Below are 25,684 nucleotides of genomic sequence, written 5' to 3' on the forward strand. Positions count from 1 at the left end.
GATGGATCAGTGATGTGAACATAAGGCTGAGTGACAGATGGGTAGATAGATGGATGAGTGATTGATGGACATATGGGTGAATGGATGGGTGGATGGGGGATGGATGGATGGATGGATGGATAAGTGGATGGATGGATGGAAGAGTGGGTGATGGATGAACATATGGGTGAATGGATGGATGGATGGATGGATGGGTGGATGAGTGATGGATGGAGATATGGGTGAATGGATGAGTGGATGGATGGATGGGTGGATGGATGGGTGATGGATGGACATATGGGTGAATGGATGGGTGGATGGATGGATGGGTGGGTGGATGGACAGATGGGTGATGGATGGACATATGGGTGAATGGATGGGGGGATGGATGGATGGATGGGTGGGTAGGTGGATGGAAGGGTGGATGGATGGTTGGCTGGATGGATGGGTGATGGATGGACAGATGGGTGAATGGATGGGGGATGGATGGATGGATGGGTGGATAGATGGATGGATGGGTGGATGGATGAGTGATGGATGGACATATGGGTGAATGGATGGGTGAATGGATGGATGGGTGGATGAGTGATGGATGGAGATATGGGTGAATGGATGGGAGATGGGTGGATGGGTGGATGGATGGGTGGATGGGAGATGGATGGACATATGGGTGAATGGATGAGTGGATGGATGGATGGATGGACAGATGGGTGATGGATGGACATATGGGTGAATGGATGGGGGGATGGATGGATGGAAGGATGGGTGGGTGGATGGATAGATGGGTGGGTGGATGGAAGGGTGGATGGATGGTTGGCTGGATGGATGGGTGATGGATGGACATATGGGTGAATGGATGGGTGGATGGGGGATGGATGGATGGATGGATGGATGGATAAGTGGATGGATGGGTGAATGGATGGGTGAATGGATGGATGGGTGGATGGATGGGTGGATGAGTGATGGATGGAGATATGGGTGAATGGATGAATGGATGGGGGATGGGGGGATGGGGGGATGGATGGGTGGATGGATGGGTGATGGGTGGACATATGGGTGAATGGATGGGTGGATGGATGGATGGATAGGTGGATGGATGGGTGGATGGATGGACATATGGGTGAATGGATGGTGGATGGAGGATGGATGGATGGATGGATGGATAAGTGGATGGATGGGTGGATGGATGGGTGATGGATGGACATATGGGTGAATGGATGGGTGGATGGGGGATGGGTGGATGGATGGATGGATAAGTGGATGGATGGGTGGATGGATGGGTGATGGATGGACATATGGGTGAATGGATGGGTGGATGGATGGATGGATGGACAGATGGGTGAATGGATGAGTGGATGGATGGATGGGGGATGGATGGATGGATGGATGGACAGATGGGTGATGGATGGACATATGGGTGAATGGATGGGGGGATGGGGGATGGATGGGTGGGTGGGTGGGTGGATGGATGGATGGGTGGGTGGATGGGTGATGGGTGGACATATGGGTGAATGGATGGGGGATGGATGGATGGGTGGGGGGATGGGGGGATGGATGGATGGGTGATGGATGGACAGACAGATGGACAGATGGATGGATGAACAATGCAGTCCAGTCACTCTAGGCTGGTTCACAGGAAAAACCCCTTCCATGGCTGTTGCCTTAGAATGGTGTAGAATTATCCACCATTGCTCCCAGTGCTCCCCACACTCCCAACCTATTAGCAGATTCTTGTCACCTGGCTCTTGAGGTGGCCAGACCCTCAGTCCTCATTCTCACCCCTCCACCAGGGTCTGGCCAGGCTGAGCCCAGGGGTGGGTCCAAGCACTCTCTGGCAATGATGTTCTAAGCATGCTCTCCGTCTCTCTGCAGGGCCTGGTGAGGCAGCTGGTCTTACTGCCTGGCTCGGATGCCACCGCAAGGCTCTGTCCCTGCAGGAGTCCCGAGTTGGCTGTGCTGTCCATCCCCCCAGTCCTGCAGGGCCCCCTGGGGAAGCCAGAAGATAATGAGGTGCTAAAATATCCCTATGGTTAGTAGGTCAAAGCCACCCACTCCCCCTCACTTATGGCAGACCCTGAGAGCCTTGTCACTTGGTAACAGAGAAAGGAAGGTGACTATTAAGTTGACAAAGGGGCTGGCCTGATGCAGATGGGCAGGGGTCCTGCCCAATGGCCACCAGAGAACCTGGTTCTTCCTGGACCCCCAGTGCTGTTCCCTGACCTCGTCTTCCTTCTCTTGAGCCTCTGACTTCCATCTGCTGCCTGTTTGTCCCCAGAGCAGTATTTGGGGTCTTTACCCCCATCCCTCTCTGATAGGCATCTAAACCTCAGCCCCCACCCCAGCGGGGACCCCAAACTGTGAGAGGCACATTCCAATTATCCGTGACCCCCCAGCCCAGAGGGTCCCCAGCATTTAGCCCGTGCTCGCATCTCCTGGGGCTGAAGTCACCATGCTGCGTATGTAAGCCACACACCCCACCCCGGCGAAGCCAGATCGCGCCCCCACTGCAGCCCCCACCACTCAGCGAGGCGGGGGAGACAGCCCCAGCCCCTCCTGAGCCTCACGGTCATGCCTCACCAGTCAGGGGACGCCCCTCGAGCACATCCGCCTTTACACTCCCCTCCTGGGATGGGGTTTCCAAACTCCCAGAAGCACCAGCTGTAGCTTTTTCTATCGTGCTGGAGAGAGCTTTAATAGTCTATAAACTGATGCAGTTTGTTGTCATGCTATGTTGAATAATTTTGTAGGAACGGTACAACTTTGGGTGATTTTTATAGTAAAAGAAGAGACACAGAGGAAAATAATTTCCCTGCACAGTGGAATTTTCATATGCTACACGGGAAGTTTGCACATGTGTCCCGTCATCTCAGAATAGGCGGGAGGCAGGACTGCCCCCTTGGGGCTCTGCTGGGCGCTACGTCAGGTCGAGGTGCCCCGGGTCACAGTCGAGGTGCGGGTGTCGGCTTGGCGGCGACAACGATGTCGCCGTGAATCCGCCACGCGGCATCACCGGGACGTGCGGGCCTGGCTCGAAATGAGGTGTAACCACCAGCAGCGATGGGGTCAAACGCGGCGGAATTAGGCAAAACTCAAGCTTAGATAAACTGACGCCAGGGAGAGAGGTCTGAGCAGCGAGCAGGGCAGTGGGTGTGCGATCACCAAGGCTTTTCCAAGGGGAGGAGGGCCGCCCTCTGGAGTGGGCAGCGAGGCTGGCAGGAAGCCGGACGGCGTGCATCCCGCCCCGCGGACACCCGGGGGGGAGCAGGCCACAATGGAGACCCCTGTGTCCTCGTGGTCCCCACACGCAGAGGCAAAGGTGGGACCGCCTGGGTCAGGGGTCCTCCTCCAGGGAGCATGTTCTCTGGACACTCCCCTTCCTTGTTCCCCCCAGAAACCGACCTGAAGGTGACTCTGGGGTCCCGGCCTCCGTGCACCAAAATGGAGGACGCCCAGTTCTGGTTTGATGCTAGCCGGAAGGGGCTGTTCCTGTGTGTGGGCAGCCAGTGGGTCTCCGTGTTAGCAGGTGAGGAGGGCGGCGCGCCTCCTGGGGCTCTGGGGACTCGGGGGTTCTTCTTGGAGCCAGCGCGACTTGGGAGTAGGGAGGACCCCCCCGGACAGCAGGCTGCATATTCAACCTGGAGACGCGTGTCCTCCTGGGCGGGGCGTGAGGGGGGCAGGGCTCGCCACCCCTCCCCTCGTGCACGTCCAGTCCCCGTCGAGGGGACACCCTCCTCGTGCCATGTCTGCCCCCGTCACACTTGCTGGGGATGACACCAGGAGTCTGGATGTATGTTGTTCCCCTGGGACCTTCCGGCAGAGCCTTCCGCATGGGGACAGGGGGGTCGAGGTCACCCAGGGCGCTCTGGACAGTCGCCCACGGGAAACGAGAGCTGGCTGCGGCCGCCGCCCTCGGCCGCTGACCCCGCTGCTCATGGGCTCAGCTTTGTGTAGAGCAGCGGGCGTGGGAAATGTCTAATGAGGACGCGACACGTCAGTTCCGTCCCTTCAGCGTCCCTGGGCGCCGCATAGACCTTAAAACCCACACAGGCTCCCCTGATGGCCTCTCTGTGAGGGTGAAATGCCCCCAGGTGAACCGCCCTGGCAGTCGCTGATGCCGTGGGGTCACGGCTCGGGGCCCTGGGGTCACACTCCCAAGCCGGCCTGTCGGCTGCCATGCGGGGAGGCATTAAGCGGGTCTCCACATTTCTACCTTCAGCCAAGGAGAAACTGGACTACGTGGAAGAACATCAAAGCCTGTTCACCGACTCGGAGACGCTGGGCATCGAGGTCTTTGCCATCCCCGAGGCCGGGCTCTTCGTGGCAGCCGCCAACCGCAAAGCCACGTCCGCCATCTACAAGTGGACCGATGGGAAGTTCGCCTCCTACCAGAACATTCCCACGCACCAGGCACAGTCCTGGAGACACTTTACCATTGGGAAGAAGGCAAGTCTGCGTTTGGCGACTTTCTCAATCCCTCTTATCTTGGAGAAACCCGGAGTCCAAAGGTTGGGACCCCTTCCGTAGGAAATACGGGAAGAGTATTCCTCGTGGTTTCAAAGTCTTACTTAGGTTCTGAGGAGCTTCCGAGATCAGACACTTGGTGGGGTCTCTAAGTCCAAAGTGTGACGTGCCTTTGGCTTCCTACAAAATAAAGACAAGACCATTCCTAAGATGCTGTCAAGTCCATGTAGACGCATTGTGACTAAATTGAGAGCTTGTTGGCTCACTTGATGAGCTGGTCAACAGCGCAGAAAGCATCTCAGAATGCGGACGACCACGGTCCTGTCTCCTTGACTCACTCCAGGTCCCGAGGACATGCGGTGTCCAAACGGAGAGGGACAGGCCCTTAGGTGAAGGTGTGAGACCCTCACGGACAGCCCCTTCCCAGCCAGGGCTGGATGGACCAGAGGGCATGGGGGGGTGGTCTGAGCCGCGCCCCCAGCACAATGCACTCTCTCCCCAGCCCCGACACCCTCTGCTGCAGTGGCAGTGGCCGAGGGCCTCCCCCCACGACCCCGTGCCCATCCTCCAAAGCGCTCACTCGCCAACACGAGTGTGCCCCGTGTGGCCCTGCCCTCACTAGGTGCACCCTGACGAGGAAACAGCAGGTCAGACAGACCTCTAGGCCACCGCCCACCATGGCCCAGCCGTGCTCCCAGTCCAGCATGGCGGATGAGTGACTGGTGCTCCAGCCTTTTGGTTGATGACATTTTCATTATAAAAAATGCAAACTTTTCTTTTTTTATTTTAGAGAGAGTGCGAGAGCACGAGCAGGGAGGGGCAGAGAGAGAGAGAGAGAGAGAGGGAGGGAGAGAGAATCCCAAACAGGCACCACACTGTCAGCTCAGAACCCAGTGTGGGGCTCGATCCCCCAACCATGAGATCATGGCCTGAGCCGAAATCAAAAGTCAGACGCTTAACCAACTGAGCCACCCTTGGGCCCCTAAGAAATGTTAACTTCACGTCAAGAAATATTAGGATATTCAGAAAAACATTTCACCAAAGCAGGTGCCGGGCTCACTGAGCGCACGCTCACTTCCGGGCTCAGCAGACACACCCCACACGCCGAGCCGGCTTGCCTCCTGGTCCCATCCCATGTTGGGCACCTGCGTGTCCTACTCAGCTATGTGACAACACGTGCGTCTGTGCGGGAGGAGGACGTGATCGTGTGTTTCTGCTCGTCCGGGTGATGAGCGCAGTTCTGTGCACAGAGCTGTTCCTGATTTTGGAGACAAAAATGGAGACAACAGACTGATGAACGTGACTGACAGATCCGGAGAGACAGTGGCCATCGGACAGAGACGCAGGCGCTCAGAAGATCAGCCCCAGGCCCCTCGCACAGGTGACAAGAACCAAGTGTCCCGGGTCCTGTCTTTCAGGTCTTCCTGGCTGTGGCTAATTTTGAACCGAATGAGAAGGGCCAGGAGTTCTCTGTCATTTACAAATGGAGCCACAGGAAACTGAGGTTCACACCGTACCAGAGGGTCCCCACCCACAGCGCCCGGGACTGGGAAGCCTTCGAGATGGCCGGGGAGCACTTCCTGGCCGTGGCCAACCACAGGGAAGGTAGGCTGTGGCCTCCCACCTGGAAGGGAGCCACGGGGCGGGGGGGCTTACTCACCCGAACCCTCACCTCATGACCACGTTATAATAAGCCACACCCAGCCTGATTCTTCGGGCTTGGCCATCTGACAGTGACGTCTGAGGGCGAACAACACCTGAGCACCCTGTCAGCGTCTGGGCAGGCGGACAGGCAGGCACAGTCCGTGCGGGTGCCTGCCCTTGGGAGAGCGGTTACGGAAACGCGGGCCACCTGGCTGCACAGACTGCTACATTCGAAACTGACCACCCGACTGACTAACCAACCAAGTGACTAACCTTCCCGGAGGAGGTGACTGAGACAGGTGTGAAGGCAAGCTGTTCGCCCGGCATGCCCGTGTCCCCTGGAGGGACGTCGGCGTGGACTCCCGCTGGCAGAACAGACTTGCTGGAAGGATGGGGGGGCTTGTTTGCCCCAGAACATGCCTTCTGCACACAGACCCTGTGACACAGCGGGTGCAGTGGGGGGGACAGGCCTGGCAGAGGCCGGGAAGCCTGGTTTCTGGGTCAGTGACGGCCTGAGTGACCACAGCAGGCCCTTCCTGGGTGTGTAACTCTCGAGGGCAGGGTTCAGGGCAGCTCTGCCCACAACCCGTGGGGGAGGAGCCCTGCCTCCCAGCTCATGGGCAGGGGGACCCCAGGGCCCGCTCCCCAGTGCTCCCCAGGGAAATGAGTATTCCGGGAGAGGCTGGCCCAGCCAGGGGGGCTCCTGGGAGCATGTTGTCGGGAGGGGCCTTCCGGGCAGAGGGTCAGGAAGTGCAAAGGCCTGACCCGTGGGGGACAGTGAGAGCAGGGGGCTCTCAGAGGGAGAGAGCAGGGGGCAGTGTGAGCAGTGAGGCTAGGGAGGGGTGGGGGCCCCATCTCCAAGACAGAGGGCCGCGGGGCAACAGGTCTGGAGCCCTCAAAGGCGGGGACCCAGGGAGGGCCTTCCTCTGGGCGCAGGGGCAGGGAGTGCAGGGTGAGCAGGGAAGGTGCCCGGTGGCCAGAGGCCTCGGTGCACAGGACAGACCCCTCCCTCTGGCCTGAGGCAGGGCCAGGGTGGGCCAGGGCTCCACCACGGCCGCCGTGAGGCCTCGGAAGTCTGCCTCCACCCCCCCCCCCCCGCCAACGCGGCTGCTTGGTGGCAGGTGATAACCACAACATCGACAGCGTCATCTACAAGTGGAACCCGAGGACCCGACTCTTCGAGGCCAACCAGACCATTGCCACCTCGGGCGCCTACGACTGGGAATTCTTCACCGTGGGGCCCTACTCCTTCCTGGCGGTGGCCAACGCCTTCAACGGCACGTCCACCAAGGTGCACTCCCACCTGTACGTCTGGCTCCTTGGCTCCTTCCAGCTGTTCCAGGCCTTCCTGGTAAGGAGCCGGTGGGAGGCCCGCGTCTCACCCCTGCCGGGCCGCGTGGCACCTGCGGCGTGGCGGCCGGAGCCGGGACCCCCCACCCCAGACCCTCCTCACCCAGGCACCTCCCCCACAGGGCTCAGGCTGAGCCCGTGTTGCCTGCAGCAGCCTGTTACCCCGAGTAGGGCCTGGGGGGCCCTAACGTGTGGCGGGAGGGCCCCTGGCCTGCCCTCCCTCCGGCACGGAGCTCCCCCGGGCAGCGCAGGGTGCTCGGGGGCCCTCATGCCCCCCCGACTCGCCTTTGTGGGGGCGTCAGGCTCCTGTCTTGGGGCAGCTGAGCAAGCGGCCCCGGGCCCACCCGGGGGTGAGGGACGGGGCCGCACTGCCCACTTCTCCCTCAGACCATGAGTGTCCCGTAGCTGGTTCCAGGCTCCTGGGCTACCCACTCGTGAGCAGAGGATCATGGAGAGGAAGCATAGGTGCTGGCGGGGGGCGGGGGTTGGGGGGCCACTGTCTCAGTCTCAGGGCTGGAACTGGCTGCCCATCTGTTTTCCTGGTGGAGCCGTGGGGACTCCCTGTCTACCTCTGGGAATGGTGGAGAGGATGCACCACCAGTGTGACTCCTTCCTCCCTGGATCCTTCTGGAACATTCCTTTTCTGGTTTATCTGTCCCCTCATCCGCCCGGGAGAAATGCTTCAAGGGCCCTCTGAGCCTTAGGGTGGTGGCTCCTTTGGCATTGGACGTCCCAGCGAGGCGTCCTGTGCGGGCGGTGCCCACAGCCTGAGGCTGGTGGTCACAGGACAGAGGAGGGAACACGGGAACACACGGAACCCACCCTCCCTTCGGCTCTCCAGGGAACTGAGAAGGGCAGGCGGGCTTTGTTAAGCAGCGCCTACCTTGAGACCAGCAGCTGTGCAGAGAGGCTGTAGTGACCGAAGGCAGTCTAGAACATTCCACACGCACCGTCCCATCAAGGACAAGCCTGGAGGTGGCACGTGGGGTGGGCCTCAAACGCAAGGGAGGAAAGATGAAGTTCAATGGTTCGGGCTCCTCTGCGGGGCGGTGGAGGGGTAGCATAGGGAGGTGGAGCGCTCAGAGGAGCCCGCGGCGAGGACACGGACGGGCTCGCGGACAGCCGCTCGAGCCAGTTCCTGTTTGTTCCCGCCGCCGGACTGGGCTTGCACCGGTCACGGCCGGCCGGCTGGAGGCCGAGGCGCTGTCCGCCGCCCGCTTGGGGGGCTCACGCTGCAGCCCCCCCCAAATCCCAGCCAGGGCACTGCGTCCCAGCGACGTTAGGACAAGCCCCAGAGGGCGAGGACAGCTGCAGGAGGGGCAGCCGGGTCCCCGAGCGCTGACATTGCCCCAGAGGGAGTGGGTGTGAGCGGGGAGCCAGCCCGACCCCGAGTTTCCCGGCAGGGGGAGGTCATTGCTGGGGCTGCTGGTTCCTGAGATGGGGCGCCCCGGGGAGAAGTGGGACCGGGGTGGGCACGATTCCTTTGCAGCCACGCGCCTTCGTAACGGCCGGAGGGGCTGAGCGGGCTGAGCCGCGGCGGCGGCGGCGGCTGCTGGGCGAGCAGTAACCACACAAAGCACCCGGACCAGGAGCTTCGCCCGCCTCCTCCCACTCAGTCCTCACAGCCACGCTGTGAGCTAAGTGCTGCCCCAGTCTCCCTGTACAGCTGGGGAAACTGAGGCACGGGGGTCCCAGGACTCGCTCCTGCCGGAGCCGCAGCTCTGGATGGGAACCGGGGCGGTGCGGTGCTTGCTCTTACTCCATTCGGCGTAGGACAGGGTCCTCGAGCACGCGTTCCTTACGCGGCATTCGCCATCGCTGTGATGCCTTGTGAACGCCAGGACCCGGAAAACGGCTCGGACGGCCTGGGGTGGGGCTGTCCCCAGCAACGGGCCTGGGTGTGTGCACGCCGGTTTGAAGAGCATCCCGCAGCGGGCTGGCCTGGGGTCTGCCTGTCAGGGCCCACGTGGACCTAGACGCCAGGCCTTTGAGACTAAAGACCCGGGAGCGTCTGGGGCCTCCGCTGGGGCGTCTGGGGCTGGACGGCCAGGGAAGCGGGCCTCCACGGTGGCAAAATCAGGAATCCCCAGGAGGCCCAGACACGCGGGGACGGTGGCTGGGAACGAGCATGTGGCACTGAGCAGCTGTGAAAGGCGACAGGCTGACGCAGCTCGTGTGGAAAGTCCGTGGGCTCTACGCTTACTCCGCGTCACCGGGTCGCGTGGATGTCCTACCGTGAGCGTGCCCAGCCTGAGGTGGGGTTCCGGGTGCTCACACATCTGTAGCCCACACGAGGGGCGACCGCAGGAACTGAAGGCTTTTTTCTGGAGGAAGATTCAGGAAGCTTGTTTCCAGCTTCCTGCCTGGCTTGGGGGTGCAATTTGGAGATTTTCACCAATGCCCACCGACGCCTTGACCCTAAACCTCCTGCATCTGAAAAAAGGCCAAGTTAGAGGGTGTTCGTCGTCTTGGCTCCTCATCTGGGGCCACGACCAGGGGGCCCGGCTCACGGAGCACAGCCCAGCACCGACCATCCTCACCATCACCTCCAAGCCGACGGCTGGGGCCTCCCGGGGTTTGACCCGATCACACGAGCTGGTAGCTAAAACAGCACGTGCGTCCATGCTGGAGACCAGGCTGGCTCTGGGACACAAGGGGGTTTTAAAAATTATACTGATCTGCAGAGGTGTTCAAGAAGGTATTACATTTATAAAGTCAGCACAGAGCTCTGGGGAATCACAAGTACGTTGCTGGCATCACATTGTTAACGTGACTGGAAAATCAAGGTCGGGGAAACTTCTAGAATGCAGAACCAGAAGCTGAGACAGAGAGGATCAAGCCGGGAGATCCAGAAGAAGTGATGCTGGGGAAGAGAGCAATGGGGCCATCAGAGGGGATCCCCGAGACCCGGGAACACGCCCTCGGAGGGGGCGCTGGCCCCGGAGACCGGATCACGCGGGTCTGACTGTGTGAGGAAATTCGCGGGCGTCGCAGGAAAGATCCTAGGACACTTTCCCAGTTTCTCGCCCGTAGCCGTGCGCCCTGGCCCAGAGTCTGCCCTCCGTGATCCTGGGGAGACCACTCAGCCTGGATTCTGTTGGCTGCGCTTTGTGTAGGAGGAGGGGCACAGGGTGCCACAAATGTTAGTGGCTTCCTGCCACCGAAGGTTAGTCCTCACCAGGTGAAGCACTGTGAGGTTCCCGGCTCTCCCCTGCCACGTGTCTGCACCTTCGGAGCCTCGACCACGGCCAGGAGAGGCGGGAAGGCCCCACTGGCCGGCACTGGTCACATGAGCTGGCGTAGCTGCATGGGACACTGGGAGAAGTAGGGGAAGGTGCTGTCCTGGAGGTGTGCCCCGTGGGAGTCACGCCCGACACAGGAGATCAGAATCAGAACTGGTGGCTCCAACCAAAGATGGTGGTGAAGGAAAGTTCCAGAATGGGAACCAGTGCCCAGATGGCACAGGTGGGAGGTTAGGGAAGCAGGACTCCGTGCAGGTGGGCCGAACGGGATGCAGAAGTGACCATGCGGGTAGATTCCCCGGGACGGCGTCGCAGGTGCGGCATCCGCCGGGCAGGAGGGAGCGGCTCCCGAGGTGGGGGGCTGGGGAGGGGGTGCGGCGAGAGGCTGGAAGACATGGTCGTGTGCAGAGATGGGGTCTCCTTCCCCAAGAAGGAAAAAGAGGGAAGCAGGGATGGATTCCGGAAGAAGCAGCAACGAGCATCTTGTTGAACAGCCACGATGGGCAGCCCTCCGGGGCACGTGTGCGGGAAGCCATAGGCAGAGCCGTCACCGTCCAGACTGCACGTGAGGACGGTCCCCAGGGCTGGCCCGGAGCTCCTCCCACCACTGAAACCCCCGGGCAGGGCGTGAGCTCAGCCTGGCCCCAGGCTCTGCCAGAGTGACTTTGGGGCATGGCCAGCGCGCTAGAAATGCGAACAGTGATGTCTGGATTCTAGAGCCATCCTGTGGACAAAGTCTGGGGTCCGACACTGAGTGCATCTCTTGGGGCTCGTCAGTAGAAGGCCAAGGGCAAGGGGAGGTGGAAGGAGGGTGGGGCCCCCTGTCTTCATCCTAGAGCTGCAGTGGGGTGTGAAGAGCCCATGCCCGCACTGCTCGCAGGAATCGGAGGGGTCTCCGCAGGACCCCCTAAGGGGACAGGCAGCCGCAGCCCCCAGGCAGGGGCAGCTCTGTCTCCAGGTGCCCAGGCCGGGCGTGGGCAGCCTGGGGCTCCCCAACAGGCAGGACCAGGTGGCGCGGAGGCCCGCCCTGTGCTTGGGACACGGTTTTCCCCCTTGCTGGCAGCCTCATGCAGCCACTCTGGGATTTCCACTGAGGGCCAACTTTCTTGCTTCCCCTTTTGAAAAGCTTTTCTGCCATTTACAGAGATAATTGAAGGGAGGTCTGCGGCTGCATTTACTGGCTCCTGATTCCACCTCAGACCCATTTCACAGCTGAGAAAACTGAGGCTGGGAAGTGAGGGGACCCAGTGGGGGACACGGCTGGTACGTGCAAGAGCCAGTGCACGCAGACGAGGCCCCATCACTGGTGTGGAGGCTGGAAGGGGCCCCTGGGGATGCGTGTCTCCTCGCCCTGCCTGTGTGTGCGCCCCGTCCCCCTATCACAACAGGGTCGGGACAGGTGCTGAACTCCGCCGAGCAGACTCACCAGGGTCTTGGAAGGCAGGTGGGAGGCACTCCCGGGCTGGGGTTGCAGGAGTCTGTCCTCAGCGACACGGGCGGCGGTGGACAAGCCGGCCCGGGAGGTGGGGGGCGGCCACGCTGCATTTTCGGGCGGCATCTGAGAGCCAGCACCAGCCTGTGCCCAGGCTGGAGCTGTCCCAGCAGCCAGAGCTCTGGGGGCACCGCCACCACCCGGCCCGACGGGCGACAGCAGCCCCGCGCCCGGCCCGGAGGCCTTCTCCCGCATGCCACACCGCCTCATGCCTCGACCACACCTCCAACCCACAAAATCCCACTTTCATGTTTTGCCAACATTTTTCACATCACGTTTAAGTCCTTTTAGGTCCTGGTGATGCCTTCGTGTGTTTACGATTTGGTTTGCAGTTTGTAATGTCTTTTGTGACCGTGAGCTTTGAAGCGGGCAAGGTTGGGTGCTTTGAAGGTGTGCGCACGTGGAGAGGTGCTGACCTCGAGGAGGCCCTTTCTGGAGGCACCAGCCAGACATGGGGTGCAGTGGGGGGCAGGGGGGCGTTTGAGCAGTGGCTGTGCGCACAGATGTGCTGGGAGGGAGCCGGGGGCATCCCAGGGCTGCAGGGTTTGTGGCTCACCTGGGGCGCATTCCTCAGCCTCCCCCCCTACGTCTCCCCACCTCTCCCACCAGGAGTTCTAGAACCTTCCTTCAGCTGGCAGAGTCCAAAGCTCCAATGACTTTGGCCCATCGGCTTAGATCAAAGAAGGCCAGAGTTGGGGGTGTCCGGGAAGGAATGAACCCCACCCACGGGAAACCCCGCCTCCAGCTGTGGGGCCTGGGCCCGGGTCACCCGGTGTGGACCCAGAATGGAGGGGAGAGGCGAGCGGCTGACCGAGTCAGGGTGTGGATGTGGGAGGCGGGACTGATGCATGTGCCGCTGGCAGAAATGAGGTCCAAGAGCCAGAGGGGCCAGCTGAGCGCCCACGGGAGCCCCGGGAGAAAGGGTGTGAAGTGTGGGGAAACAGGTTGTCTGGGGGGGGGGGGCAGGCAGGCCGGGTGTGCGGCCGGGGGCGTGAAGCTGAAGTTTGTCAGAAACGTAGCTTCCACCGGGAATGTAAAGGGCCAGGAAGGAACTGGAAGACAGGCCAGAACGTTGGGTTCAGAGCCCTACCGAGGGGAGGGTCGCGTAAGAGTGCCCCTCGGTGGTCGGTGCGCCGGACAGCCCTGGGAGGAGGCTTCCTCCTGGCGACTTCTGCGGCCAGGCAGCCTGGGGGATGGGACCCTCGCCCACTTCGGCCACCTGCATGCCACGAGGACAGCAGTGTCCCCCCGGGACCCCTTGGGGGAGCTGCCTGCGTGCCCCTGGCAGCTCACCCCGCCTCCCGTCCTGCACCCCAGGCACCCCCTGACCTCGATTCTTTGCTCCCCGAAGCCAGAACCCAAGGGCCTCCCGGCCCAGCAGCCGATCCTCTCCTTCCCGGGAGCCCACCCACCCTGGAGGGAGGTTGTAAGGGGCTCCAGGTACACCTGGCTGCCGAGTCCCCCAGAAGCGCCATTATCCCCGTGAGGTGCGTGGGCAGCCCGCCAGGCCGCGTGCTGGGGGCTGTTGGGACAGGGCACCGGGGGATTTCCACTCAGAAGGAGGGAGGGAGGGGCCCGCCCAGCCCAGCAGGTGCCTGGCTACCTTGCTGGGTGCCAGGCAGGGTTTGGCAGAGCTGTTTGATGTGGGAAGTTCTTCTTCTCTCTCTGATGAGTCCCTAACGTGCCTAGAATCCAGGAGCCGCCTGACATCGGGCCCCAGGCCCATACACCCCGTGCCCAGGCTGGTGCAGCCCCAGGTAGAGACTCTCCCCACTCTCACTTCTGAGCCACGGGAGCCCGGCCTCCGGCCCAGGGCGAGGGTGTTGGCCCTGTTCCGTGAGGGCCGCTGGCAGACCCGTGCGGGGAGGAGGGGTCGCTGACGGCCAACGGCCATGATCGGGGAGACCTCGTGTGGGCCTCTGCCACCCTCCGCCCAGATGAAATACAGGATGCCTCGTTCAGTTTGAATTCCAGGTAAACAATGAATAATTTCTTGTAAAATCATGTCCCGAGTCGTGCATGGGATACACATAGACTGAAAACTCATTGTTCATCTGAAATGCAGATTGGATGAGGCACCCCCATACTCGCCGTGGCAGGCGCCCCAGGGCGGTGGGCGTGCGGACGAGAGCCTCGAAACCACACACACCTGAGTGCTCCCCCCACCTTACTGCCACCAGACACACCTCGTCCTTCCTCCTCCCCCGGGACCTCTTCTCCCTGTGCTCCCAGAGCCTCCCGCAGCCCCTCCGTGCTGGGACTGAAGACAGGTGAGCAGGCCGAGGGTCACTTGGAGCTGGAAGGAAGCCGTGGCGACTGGGGAGATCCCGTCCTCAGAGCAGCTCCCGGCCGCTTGTACTGCAAGGGTGGGCCCAAGCGCATGTGTGCGTGCAGATATGCACACGTGTGTGCATGGGTGCGTGTGCATGTCTTGTGTATGTGAGTGTGCACGGGTGTGTATGTGCCTACACACGTGTGTGCATCCGCATGCACGCAGGCACGTGCATGTGTGTATACAGGTGCGTGTGTGTGCGTGTTTGTACAAGGTGCGTGTGTGTGCACAGGTGCAGGTCTGTGTGTGCAGGTGTGTGTGCAAGCATGTGCGTTTGCAAGTGTTAGTTTCCCAGTGACGTGGCTTCTTCAGCACAGGGCTGGGGGAGCGTGTGATGTTCTGATGACTCCCGTTCGGTTTCTGGAAAGTCACGGAGCCGCAGGCGGAACTCTGCACGCGTGGGTCCTGAGCAGGTGTCACAGAGAGGATGGAACTGAAGACTCCATGGGCCCCAAGTGTCTCAGAGCCTCCTCAGATGTTGTGAGGTGGCCCCAGGGGACGGAAATCGTGCCACCTCGTGGAGCCACAGCCACGACAGGACAAGCTCATCCAAGAAAGCTTTAGCCCGGCTCCTGGCCCCCACAGGGAGGCAGTGACTGCCAGGTGTCCTGGCCCCTTGTCCTTGTCCTTGTGGCTCTTATTCTTTTAGCCGAAACTCGCCTGTTTCTGCTCCTCAGGACAGGTCCGGACCCGTTTCTAGAGCAGCAGAACTGGGAGCCCAAGCGGGGCGAGGCCTGTCCTCCGTCAGGGCCCTGTTGGCTGGGTCACGGCAGGCAACGGCGCCCTCTGCTGGGCGTGGAGAGAATGCCGCCTCGTCAGGCCAGAGTTTGTTCTTTGTCCCGCGGCCGGGGTTGGCTCGGCTCTGAGGCTGACGGGGGACGGGGCAGCACATCCCGAATCTGCACGTGGGCAAAGTGACAGACGTGCCGAGGAGGGGCAGGCACGTGAGGCCTCGCTGGGCATTGTGTAGCCAGGGAGGGACGCGGTGGCGGGTCACAGGCACGCTCCTGCCGTACGGCCAGCTCCGGCCCAGCCAGGACAATCTGGGACCCGCCCCCCGGCCGGACGCAGTGTCCCCAGGGGAGCAGCCCGGTCCCCAGCCTGCCCGCTGCGTGGCTTTGGGCATCCCCTCGCCCCTGGGCTCGGTCCTAGTCCACACAAAGGAATCCCCCTAGACCCCGGCCCTGAGCACGGCCCCAAAATGTGCAGGGCGGGGACGGTGCTAAGAGCCAACTGTTGCCCAAACACAAGGAGTGTCCCTGTGTCCGGGGCCGCGACGGCCAGCAGGATGTGTGGAGGTGACCTCCCGTCCTTAGCACGCTGCAGGGGTTCCCCAGCAACGTGCCTCAGACACTGACCCAAAGCACCGAAGACAAATCTTTTTCTTGCCTCCGAGGTGCCTGTGGACACAGATCCTGGATCTATTGTCCTGTTCCAGCTTTCTCGGTGGCCGGAAAAGCTGAAAGTTAGCCTTGGAAGGAAGGAACGGACCCTCTGCCTTCCACCACGCTTCATTCTCACAGGCCCCACCCCCACGCTTTCTGCCCCCACCCCCCCACACACACACACAGCTCCCCACTACCCCCTGCCGCCGGGCAGGGGCACCCAGAACACGCCGAGCGCCTCCTCTGGGCTCCACCACGGCCCCACGGAAGATTCGAGATGAGGAGAAAACGTTTGCTTTTGTCAGCATTTTTACACATTGGGTGCGAAGTGATGTCTCTGTGTGGTTTAAAGTTGTTAATTCCCTGAGGACTCAAGATAGGGGGCGTGTGTCCATGCATTTATTGGCTTTCTGTACTTTCATTTGGGAAATGTCTTTTGTCCTTATTTTAATTTTTTTTTTTTTTGCCTTTTCATTATTGAAAGACAGCTGTGCTCACCACTATGCCACCAACACGCCTTTTCACTATTGACAACGTAGGAGTAATAGCCCTGTGACAATATAATGTTATCCCTGCCTGTGTGTCGGGCTGCTGTGCAACCTGTGTGCGCACGTGTGTGTACGTGTGTGCAAGCGCGTGCGTGCATGTGTGTGCGTGCACGTGTGTGCGCATGTGTACATGTGGGTGCTGTGTGTGCTTGCTTTAGACGCCCGGGATCTGTCAGTATTTTGCTGTGAACGCTCGGCTGTCTGTATACGCCCAGAGCTCACCTTCCCGCGCCCTTGAGCATTCGCGCGGCAGACCCTGGCTCGGCCCGGCGGGGCCCGCCCTCAGCCCTGGCAGTGGCCTCCAGCTTTCCTGCAAGGCAGGGCTGCTGGCAATCATTCTGTCGCTTCTGTCTGAAAAGGGCTTCATTTCACTTTCATTTGTGAAGGATAATCTCACCAGTTTTCGAATTCAGAGCTCACACACTTTGAGGATGTCTCTCCGTTGACGCTGGTCTCCGGTGAGAAGTCCGGGGTCACGGGCACGGCCGTCCCTGCGCGGATGTAGCGAATGTGTCTTCTCCCGCTGCCTTTGAGGTTCTCGCCTTGTCTTCTGTTTCAGTGATTTGAGCACCACGTGTCTGGGCGTGGATTTTTGTGTTTATTCTGCGTTGGGTCTCTGATCTCGGATCTGTGGTTTGGTGTTTTTAATCAAATGTGGGAAGATTTTGATTTAAAGGTTTTCTTCTGCCTCATTCTCTTTTCCTTCTGGAAGGTCCAGCTGTATGTGCGTTGGATCGCGTTGCATTATCCCCGTTCTGTTCATGTTTGTTACCATCCCCTTTGTGTGTTTCAGTTTGGGTAACCGCCAGGGGTCTCCCTTCTGGCTCCCTGCCGCCCTCTGGACGGCCGGCCGGGTGGCTCCCCGTCCCAGCCCTTTTCCCTACACTCTCATCAGAGTCATCGTGGCTTGTGCAGCTTCAGTATTGGCACCGTTGGTACATTTCTGTCCAGTATTTTCTCTTGATCAGGGGTCATGCTTGCCTTCTGCTTACACTTCTGGCCTCTCGCCTGTTGTTTGTCTGTGGGTCCCGGGAAACTCGCCCCATGTGTGCAGTTCAGGAGCCAGACAAGGACTTGAGAGAGGTTAACGGGGAGACATCGGGGCTCCCCCTTCTGAGCCTCCCTCCTCTCTCGGATATGCCCCTTCTGCCTCTAGACACTCTGGGAACTCCAGACTCTCCCCTCAAGACCCCCAGCCAGTCAGCCTGCTGCACCCACCCGAGTGCAATGCCCACGTGCGGTGGGACAAGGACAGTCCTCAGAGGAAAAGTCAGACAAGCACACACCTTGTGCATGTGATTCCCTTTGTTCAAGGGTCGCGGCCCCTCCGGTTTCTGCCTGCCCTTGGCCACTCTCCAGAACCTTCCGATAGTTGCATGCACAGTCGTGTTTACAGTTGCTTTTGGCAGGGGTCAGTCTAGCAGGCAGCCCTCTGCCACCATCAGAAGCCGAAAGTCAGGAGGCAAACTTCAAAAAAAAATTTTTTTTAACGTTTATTTTTGAGAGAGAGAAACAGAGCACAAGCAGGGGAGGGGCAAAGAGAGAGAGAGAGAGAGAGACAGAATCCAAAGCAGGCTCCAGGCTCTGAGCTGTCAGCCCTGACGTGGGGCTTGAACCCATGAACCATGAGATCGTGACCTGAGCTGAAGTCGGACACTTAACCAACTGAGCCCCCCAGGTGCCCCTGGAGGCAAACTTTTAAAGACAACCTCAATGCAAAGTGTGCCACTGGAGAGTTTCTGCAGCTCTCACCAGCCCGTGGGGACAGATGGGGTCAACAGAACCCCCTTCCCGCAGACATGGGAACTGAAGGCCCGGCAGCCTGCACTTGCCGTGGCTCAGGCTCCCCTGGGTGTTGACATGCTCTCCCATCGGCCACAGACCCCGCCCCGGGGAGCGACCACGTTCTCCCTCTCCTCGGCCCCTACCATTTGCTGTCGCCCAAAGGGCCTCTCCCTGTGCCCGCCCCTGGATTTCCCGGGAAAATGTCTCCGTTTATTTCCACCCCCGCCCTCTCCCTCCAGGGCTCAGACCCAGGGCCCGGACCCGGACCCCTCGGGTCCTCTCCTTCCCTGCACCACCTGCGTCACCACAATCCCTGAGATGCTGGCCATAAACCGGACATGAACTTCCTCCTCGTGGGCCCCACGTGCAAATCAGCGCGTGCAGCTGGAGGTCGGGGCAAAGGCTCCACGGCTCGCCACTCGTGTCCAAGTCCGCCCCGTTGTGCCACGTGCGTCTCACCCCCGAGGGCTGTAAGTGATTTGTGGACGAGCAGCCTGCATGGGAGCCCAGAGACGGGGCTGCCGCCGGGGTCCGAAGAAAGCCTCAGGCCAGGGAGAGCGTGTGGTGAGGAACACAAGTATCTAGAGGCTGCTCCCGAGTTCAGAGCCAGGACTGGAGGAAGCAGGGAGGGCTCGCTCCCTGGAAGAGGTGTCATAGCAGCTGGAGGGGCAGCATTGCACATGGGGGAGTGGGGGACTCAGAAGGCTAAGGGGCACTTTGCACAGATGACCTCTTCGGGCGTGGGTGCAGCTGGGCACCCACCCTCGGGACAGGAGTGGTGGCGACGAGGCCGGGAAAGCGAGCGAAGCCAGACGGGGACCGCCACCCCACTGGTGCGTGCAGCGCAGCGAGGCCCCAGCCGCGTCTGCGGGTTAGGGGTGTCTCCCCGCGGCCGCACCAGGACCCTTCCGAGGGCCTCTCTTCACGCCCGCCCCCCGCACTCCTCTTTCTGTCCCAGACGTTCGGCGCCGCGGACTGGGAGGTGTTTCACATCGGAGAGAGGGTCTTCCTGGCCGTCGCCAACAGTCACAGCTACGACGTGGAAATGGAAGCACGCAACGACTCCTACGTCATCAACTCGGTCATCTACGAGCTGAATGTCACCGCGCAGACCTTCGTCAGGTTCCAGGAGATCACCACCTGCAGGTGCGCCTCGAGGCTGGGGGCCGGCTAGAAGGGCAGGGCACGGCGTCCCAGGGGCTCTGGGGCGTCGGCTGCCTGCGCTGCCCGCTGGGGCCCACCCGGCGGAGGCGGCACGGCTCTGAGCCCCGCGCGAGACTCCCAGGGCACCCGCGGCGGCCGCTGGGGGCGTGACGTGGCCTCACTCCTCAACACGTTGCCAACCTCCCGCTGGGCCCGCTGACGGACTCCGTGGCCTCTGGATTGCGAGTCTGCACGACGAGCAACCGTCTCGAATAAGCTTCGACTTGGCAAACGCGCGACGTCTTGCCACACGCCCAGCGTCACGTGACCCCAGCTGAGCCAGCGGTTCTTGAAATGTGCTTTGAGATACGAGTGCTTTGGATGACGAGCCTGTTTCCAGGGCGAACTGCGCTCGAGATCAAAGTTTTACTGTATTTGTGGGCTCGGCTCTCACCGCTTTCCAACACTGTGGCTGGTTGGTTGGCTGCGATTCAGTGATCTTTATTAAATTCACAGAGATGTGCAACCACCACCAGGTAACTTGGAACGTTTCCATCACCCCAAGAAGAACCCCTACCATTCAGCTGCCCCTCCTGCCCCCACCCCAACCCTGGCAACCAGGCTCTACTTTCTGTCTCCACGGGGTTCCCCATTCTGGATGTTTTCAAGACGTGGAGTCATATGGGAGGTGGCCTTTGGTGCCTGGCCGCTGTCACTCAGCGTGGTCCTCAAGGTTCACACACGCTCCGGTGTGTGTCAGCACTCGCGGAAGAATACTCCATTATGCGTGGGCGGATCCGTTTTGTGTACCCCCTAGATGATGGACATGTGGGTCTCTCCACCTTGACCAAACGGTGTGGCTCTGGAGGACAGAGATAAACCCGTTCTGGGGGCTCAGCAGGGACTCACGGCTGGACGCCTCCGTTTCTACCGCGTTAAAGCAAAGCTGGCCTCTGCTAGGAGTCTGGTGCAGACAGCGTGAGTCCCACGCGCCTTGACTCGAGAACCCGCCGCCTCTGGACGACTACCTCCCGGGGCACCACCCGGCCCGTCACCCGCGGCCACACCGCACAGGCGAAGACGTGGCCGGACTCTCCTCGGGGAGCACTTTGGAGCCGAATCAAAACTGGCCGTCACTGGAGGCGGCCCTAGACAAGAACCTGGTGGTGGAAGAGAAGAGGCGATGCCCCCGAGTGTCCCAGGGGCCGCGTGAGCCCCCTGCTTTAGGCCAGCGCCTCGGCCCCCGCAAGGAAGGAGCCCAGAGGCAAGTCCGCAGTAACACGGGTGGCCCTCCACCCCCTGAACAGGCCACGGCTCTGAGCTGCTGGACGCAGACACACTGGCCTGGCCTTGGGCGCCCGGCCGCATCCTGCCTGCCGCACAGCGGTGGCCTCGGCTTCCCCATCCAAGAGGAGTGCGGCGGCAGGGGGTGGGGCGTGGGATGAGAAACAGAGCTTCTGAACGCAGGAGGAAGTTTCTGTGTCGGCACCTGAGCAGGTACCAAGCAGGGAGCCGAGGGGCAAGCCCGCGTCCTCACTCCTGCCTCCAGGGGCTCTGCACGCCCCCGCGGAGTGACCGCAAGCTGGGGACCTCTTCTCCGCTGGCTCCCCGCTCTTCACAGTGACGGAGTTTTGCCTTCGTTCCTCGGCAGCACAAGCACCCGTGGACGGACGGAGGGATAAGCAAACCGCCCCTCCACACGGTGGAGGGTCATCCGGCCTTGAAAGGGCTGTGACGCAGGCCACCACACGGCGGACCTCGAGGACGTCATAGCGAGTGAGATAGGCCAGTCACCAAAGGACAAAAACGGTGTGATGCCACTCGTACGAGGCCCCTCGAGCTCGCAATTCAGAGACGGGGAGCGGGGTGGGGGCCAGGGCTGGGGGCGCGGGGTTAGTGTTTCACGGGGACGGAGGCTCAGTTTGGGGACCCGAGAAGTTTCCGGAGACGGACAGTGGCGATGTTAGACAGTGTTATTAACGTACTTAACACTGCTCGACTGTATGCTTGAAAATGGACGGGATGAAAATTTGATGCCATTTGTATTTTATGATTTAAATTCAAAAAACGTTTTTAAAGTGAACGACCAGTTCGCACCTCCCCGGAACGGACCCATGCACCGTGTCACGAAATCGCTCTGGATCTTGGGTGGGCAGTGGGCCTGGGGTTCTGCGCCTGGGGGAACGGGCTGGAAGCCAGATGCCTGCCGCTGATGCCTGCTCACCTGTCTCCACAGCGCTCTGGACTGGGAGTTTTTCTCGGTGGGAGAAGATTATTTCCTGGTGGTCGCAAACTCCTTCGACGGAAACACCTTCTTGGTAAACAGTATTATTTACAGGTAAGGAGCCTCCGAGGGCCACCCCCTTCCACACAGCCTGGGTTTGTCGGCAGTGGGGTGAGCGCCGGCCGCAGCCAGGCACAGGCGGGCAGTCTGTGGGTCCCCTCAGAGCAGGCCAAGTCTGGGTCATGCCCCGGGGTCAGCCGGGTGGCCCGCTGGTCACGCAGACGCCCCCACCGTCGGATCCTGGCCGCAGGCACGGTATTCCGACACCGTGCCTTGAGAGTTCGCGATATTTCATCCTATGAAATGTTCCCGTCCAGGACTGTGGCAGCTCTGTCCCCATGTCAGATGTCCTGCCTTTCCTCACACACGCACCGGGGCGCTGTCTTGAAGTCGCCTCTGGGAGGTTTTCGAGTTGTGTGAGCACAACACCTGGGACGTTTCCCTTTCTATCTCCAGCTGTTGATCATGACGTTTTCCACCTGCCCCCCCAGACTGGGATAGTTCAAATAGTAAGATGTATCTACTTTCTTTGTGGTTAGCTTAAATTCTTTTTTTTTAATTTCTTTTTTACATTTTTATTTTTTTTTTTAATTTTTTTAACGTTTATTTATTTTTGAGAGAGAGAGAGACAGAGCATGAATGGGGGAGGGTCAGAGAGAGGGAGACACAGAATCCGAAACAGGCTCCAGGCTCTGAGCTGTCAGCACAGAGCCCGACACGGGGCTCGAACTCACGGACTGCGAGATCATGACCTGAGCCGAAGTCGGCCGCCCAACCGACTGAGCCACCCAGGTGCCCCGATTTTTATTTATTTTTGAAAGACAGAGCACAAGCAGGGGAGGGGCAGAGAGAGAGGGAGACACAGAATCCGAAGCAGGCTCCGGGCTCCGAGCCGTCAGCACAGAGCCCGACGCGGGACTCGAACCCTCAGACGGTCAGATCATGACCTGGGCCGAAGTCAGACCCTTAACTGACTGAGCCATCCAGGAAGTCCTGGCTTAAATTCTCTTATAAAGCCACTGGGGCTTTGTTCGCGTTCAATAGCGTCTCTTGAACAACTTGCCCAATTTCTCCCAGGGTTATCAGTGAAGTCAGTTTTTTCTTTTACCTGTTCTCCAGACAATTTTGGTCATCTATATCTTACTAGAAAAATCACCAAGTTTCTTTAGCCTGTTTGATTTACTAGAAAGTAGAATTTTTAACATGACAAAGTAGTTTTGAAATTCATGTGGAAGAATAAATTTTTAAATGTGGCCAAGAAGATTTTGAAAAAACACAGTGGGGGAGGAGGCCCTCAGACAATGGAAACACAGCAGGTGGTTTCTGCGAAAACTAAACACGCAGGCGGGAAGGCATATAGTCCAGAAGAGAAGCCAGCAATTTGTGAACATTTAATGTGATAAATGTGTTTCAAGTCAATGAGGAAAGCATGTGCTATGTGTTACTTAATAAGTAATTGTGTATAATTTCCTATCCGTCCGGAGGAAAACACAGCCATACCCTGCTGCATATTATACACAGAAATAAACTTTACAGGGATTAAAAATCTAACTGTAAGCAAGTAAACAACAGAAATATTAGCAGAAAAGCTAAGACAACTTTGACCGCAAGCTTACCCAGGAGGGCGCAACGCCTCCGTAAACAAGGCCTGTGCAAGGTTGCCGGGAAGATACCCTAAACTTCAGGGTTCTGGGGGAAAAGGCATCCTATTCACAAAGAAAACTATTGGGGCGCCTGGGTGGCTCAGTTAAGTGTCTGACTTAGGCTCGGATCATGATCTCACAGTCTGTGGGTTCGAGCCCCGCGTCGGGCTCTGTGCTGACAGCTCAGAGCCTGGAGCCTGTTTCGGATTCTGTGTCTCCCTCTCTCTCTCTCTCTCTCAAAAAAAAAAAAAAAAAAAAAAAAATTAAAAAGAAAACTTTTGACCACACATTTAATGGAAGAGGAACCCCTACAGGTTAATCAAAGCTAATTTTAATTTGGAAAAACGGGCAAGGGCACGAACAGGAATCACGGGAAGAAAATCAGAAACCTGAGTAGAGCAGACATTAGGAGCTGTTCTCTCAAAGCCTGAGGACGGTGCCTCCCCAGCCTTAAAGGCTGTTTGAAGGCCCTGCCCCTTGCGGAACAGCCCCGCCTTTCCTTCCCCGTCAGAACAGGACCTGCCCAGGCCTTTCTGGGAAGTTTCTGGGCAAATACCAAATGAAAACCATGGTGCCCTTTGACCCAGGTGCCCGCCGTGGGAACCCCACCCTAGAAAGTGAAGCCACCGCCAGTGAACCCCTTTTGGGTGGCAAACCCTAGAACGACTGATGGCCACACATGGTGGGCAGGTGTGGGGGCTCAAAGTGGGGAGGGGGCCGGGCTGCAGAGCCCCCTGTAAACAGACGGCACGATGGTGATGCCCTTGTGGTGACAGGTATGTGTTTGAGGGCACGTGCTGTCAACACCGACCCCAGGAGTAGGGGAGGCCCTGGCTCAGCCCCTACAATGAACCTTCTGGAACCGCCGGGATCCTCTCCACGTCCACCCTGCCTGTTGAGGGGGGGTGCCTGCCGCACGGCACTCTGGACCAGGGGCAGAATCTGGGATGGATGCGAGGAGCTGTGGGGTCTGGGACAGGGCAGTGTCCCCCTTTCTGCCTCGGTTTCCCTCTCTGCAGGCTGACTGTGGTGCGGAGAGCTTGTGCAGTCCGGTGGGGGGGGGGCAGATGGGGGCGGAGGGGCAGGAGCAGGCCCGGAGAGGGTCCCGGAGGGTCCCGCTCGGATGCCCAGCGCACCTCGCCCCCCCCTGCCTGTGGCCCGCCAGGCTGACGGTATGTCTCCGGCAGGTGGCAGGGGTATGAAGGGTTCGTGGCCGTGCACAGCCTCCCGACCTTCGGCTGCAGAGACTGGGAGACCTTCCGCACCGCGGCGGGTTCCTACCTCGTCTACTCCAGCGCGAAGGAGCCCCGCTCCCGGGTGCTGAAGCTGAGGACGGGGTGAGGGCACCGGCGCCCCGCCCGGAGCCCTGGGAGAAGCCGGCCCTTTCCGGGCCCTGGCCCTCGTCCGGGGGGCCGTCCGTCCACCTCTCTGCCCCGGTGACCGTCGCGGCGGATTTGGGGGCTCCGCGGGCGGTCGGGCCGGAGTCGGGTGCTGCCCTGCGAGCCCGGGCGGGCTGCCCGGGGTTCGCCTCAAGGGAGAAGTTCATACAAAATTTTACCTCAGAACCAGCGGGACCTCCCCACGGTCCTCCCGGCCCACCCGGGCGCGGGCACAGGCTTCACGCGGATTCACGTATCTCACACCGGCTATTTATTGTATACCGTCTGTACAGAAATATATTTATGACGCTCTTTACCAAAGGCCTGAAGGCGTCTGCGTGTTTGTGGGGGGGACGGTTCACTCGGCCAGCGCGGTGGGATGTGCCCTCGGGTCCCGGGTCACCGAGCCGGAGGGCGCCCCTCCTCTGCAGGGACCCGCTGCCTCTTCTGGCCTCGGTTTAGCCAGGAATGCGGCGGGGGTCGGTTTCGGGGAGGAACTGGGTCCCACCCCATCCCACCCCGTGCAAAGCCACGCAGGCCGGCTCCCTGGTCACTGCACTGGCCTCGTGGACGTGCGGGGTGCCCTGGGGACACCTCCTCGGGGCCCGCGCTCACTCAGCTCCCATGTCTAGAGCCCCAGCCCTGCCCGGCGGGGGCCTCCTGCCTCCCTGGGCGCGACAGGACACACGCCCTCGCAATCTGCGTGCAAAAGAACGGCCATGTGCTGCAGCCTTTGCTGGGAAGGCCTGTGGGGTGAGGGCCAGGCCAGGCCTATTCCATCACCCATGGCCACGGGCTCCAGGAGAGCGAGGGCCGGGGAGGGACGTGGAGCCGGGCCACCGCCCGAGCTCAGGGACCCACCCTTGGTTTGGTACGCTGCTGCTTCTGTCTTTCATGTTTCAACTCTCGGTGATCTTTGCCCAAGATCACAGAGCAGGGGGCACGGCGCAGCCCCAGCTGTCGCCGGGGTCTGGCTCCCCACGGCCACGTGCATGTGAGAACGGGGTGCGCTTCCCG

General features: G+C 60.3%; 1 protein-coding gene across 2 annotated transcripts in view; it reads left to right on the forward strand.

Moving 5' to 3' along the window:
* TSPEAR (thrombospondin type laminin G domain and EAR repeats) overlaps positions 1-24,982 on the forward strand; it is a 156,591-nt gene extending 131,609 nt beyond the window's left edge. Inside the window, exons 5-12 of one of the 2 annotated variants that reach the window (XM_023238640.2) lie at positions 1,852-2,008; positions 3,371-3,502; positions 4,196-4,422; positions 5,859-6,045; positions 7,206-7,435; positions 19,177-19,364; positions 21,598-21,699; positions 24,476-24,982. In XM_023238640.2, coding sequence (XP_023094408.2) covers positions 1,852-2,008; positions 3,371-3,502; positions 4,196-4,422; positions 5,859-6,045; positions 7,206-7,435; positions 19,177-19,364; positions 21,598-21,699; positions 24,476-24,629 — 1,377 coding nt within the window. In that variant the 3' untranslated portion in view covers positions 24,630-24,982. The remainder of the gene's footprint in view (positions 1-1,851; positions 2,009-3,370; positions 3,503-4,195; positions 4,423-5,858; positions 6,046-7,205; positions 7,436-19,176; positions 19,365-21,597; positions 21,700-24,475) is intronic. The other variant, XM_023238641.2, reaches the window with a different exon arrangement.
* The last annotated feature ends 702 nt before the right edge of the window (positions 24,983-25,684 follow it).

Source organism: Felis catus, chromosome C2 (genome assembly GCF_018350175.1).
Source record: "Felis catus isolate Fca126 chromosome C2, F.catus_Fca126_mat1.0, whole genome shotgun sequence".
NCBI lineage: Eukaryota > Metazoa > Chordata > Mammalia > Carnivora > Felidae > Felis > Felis catus.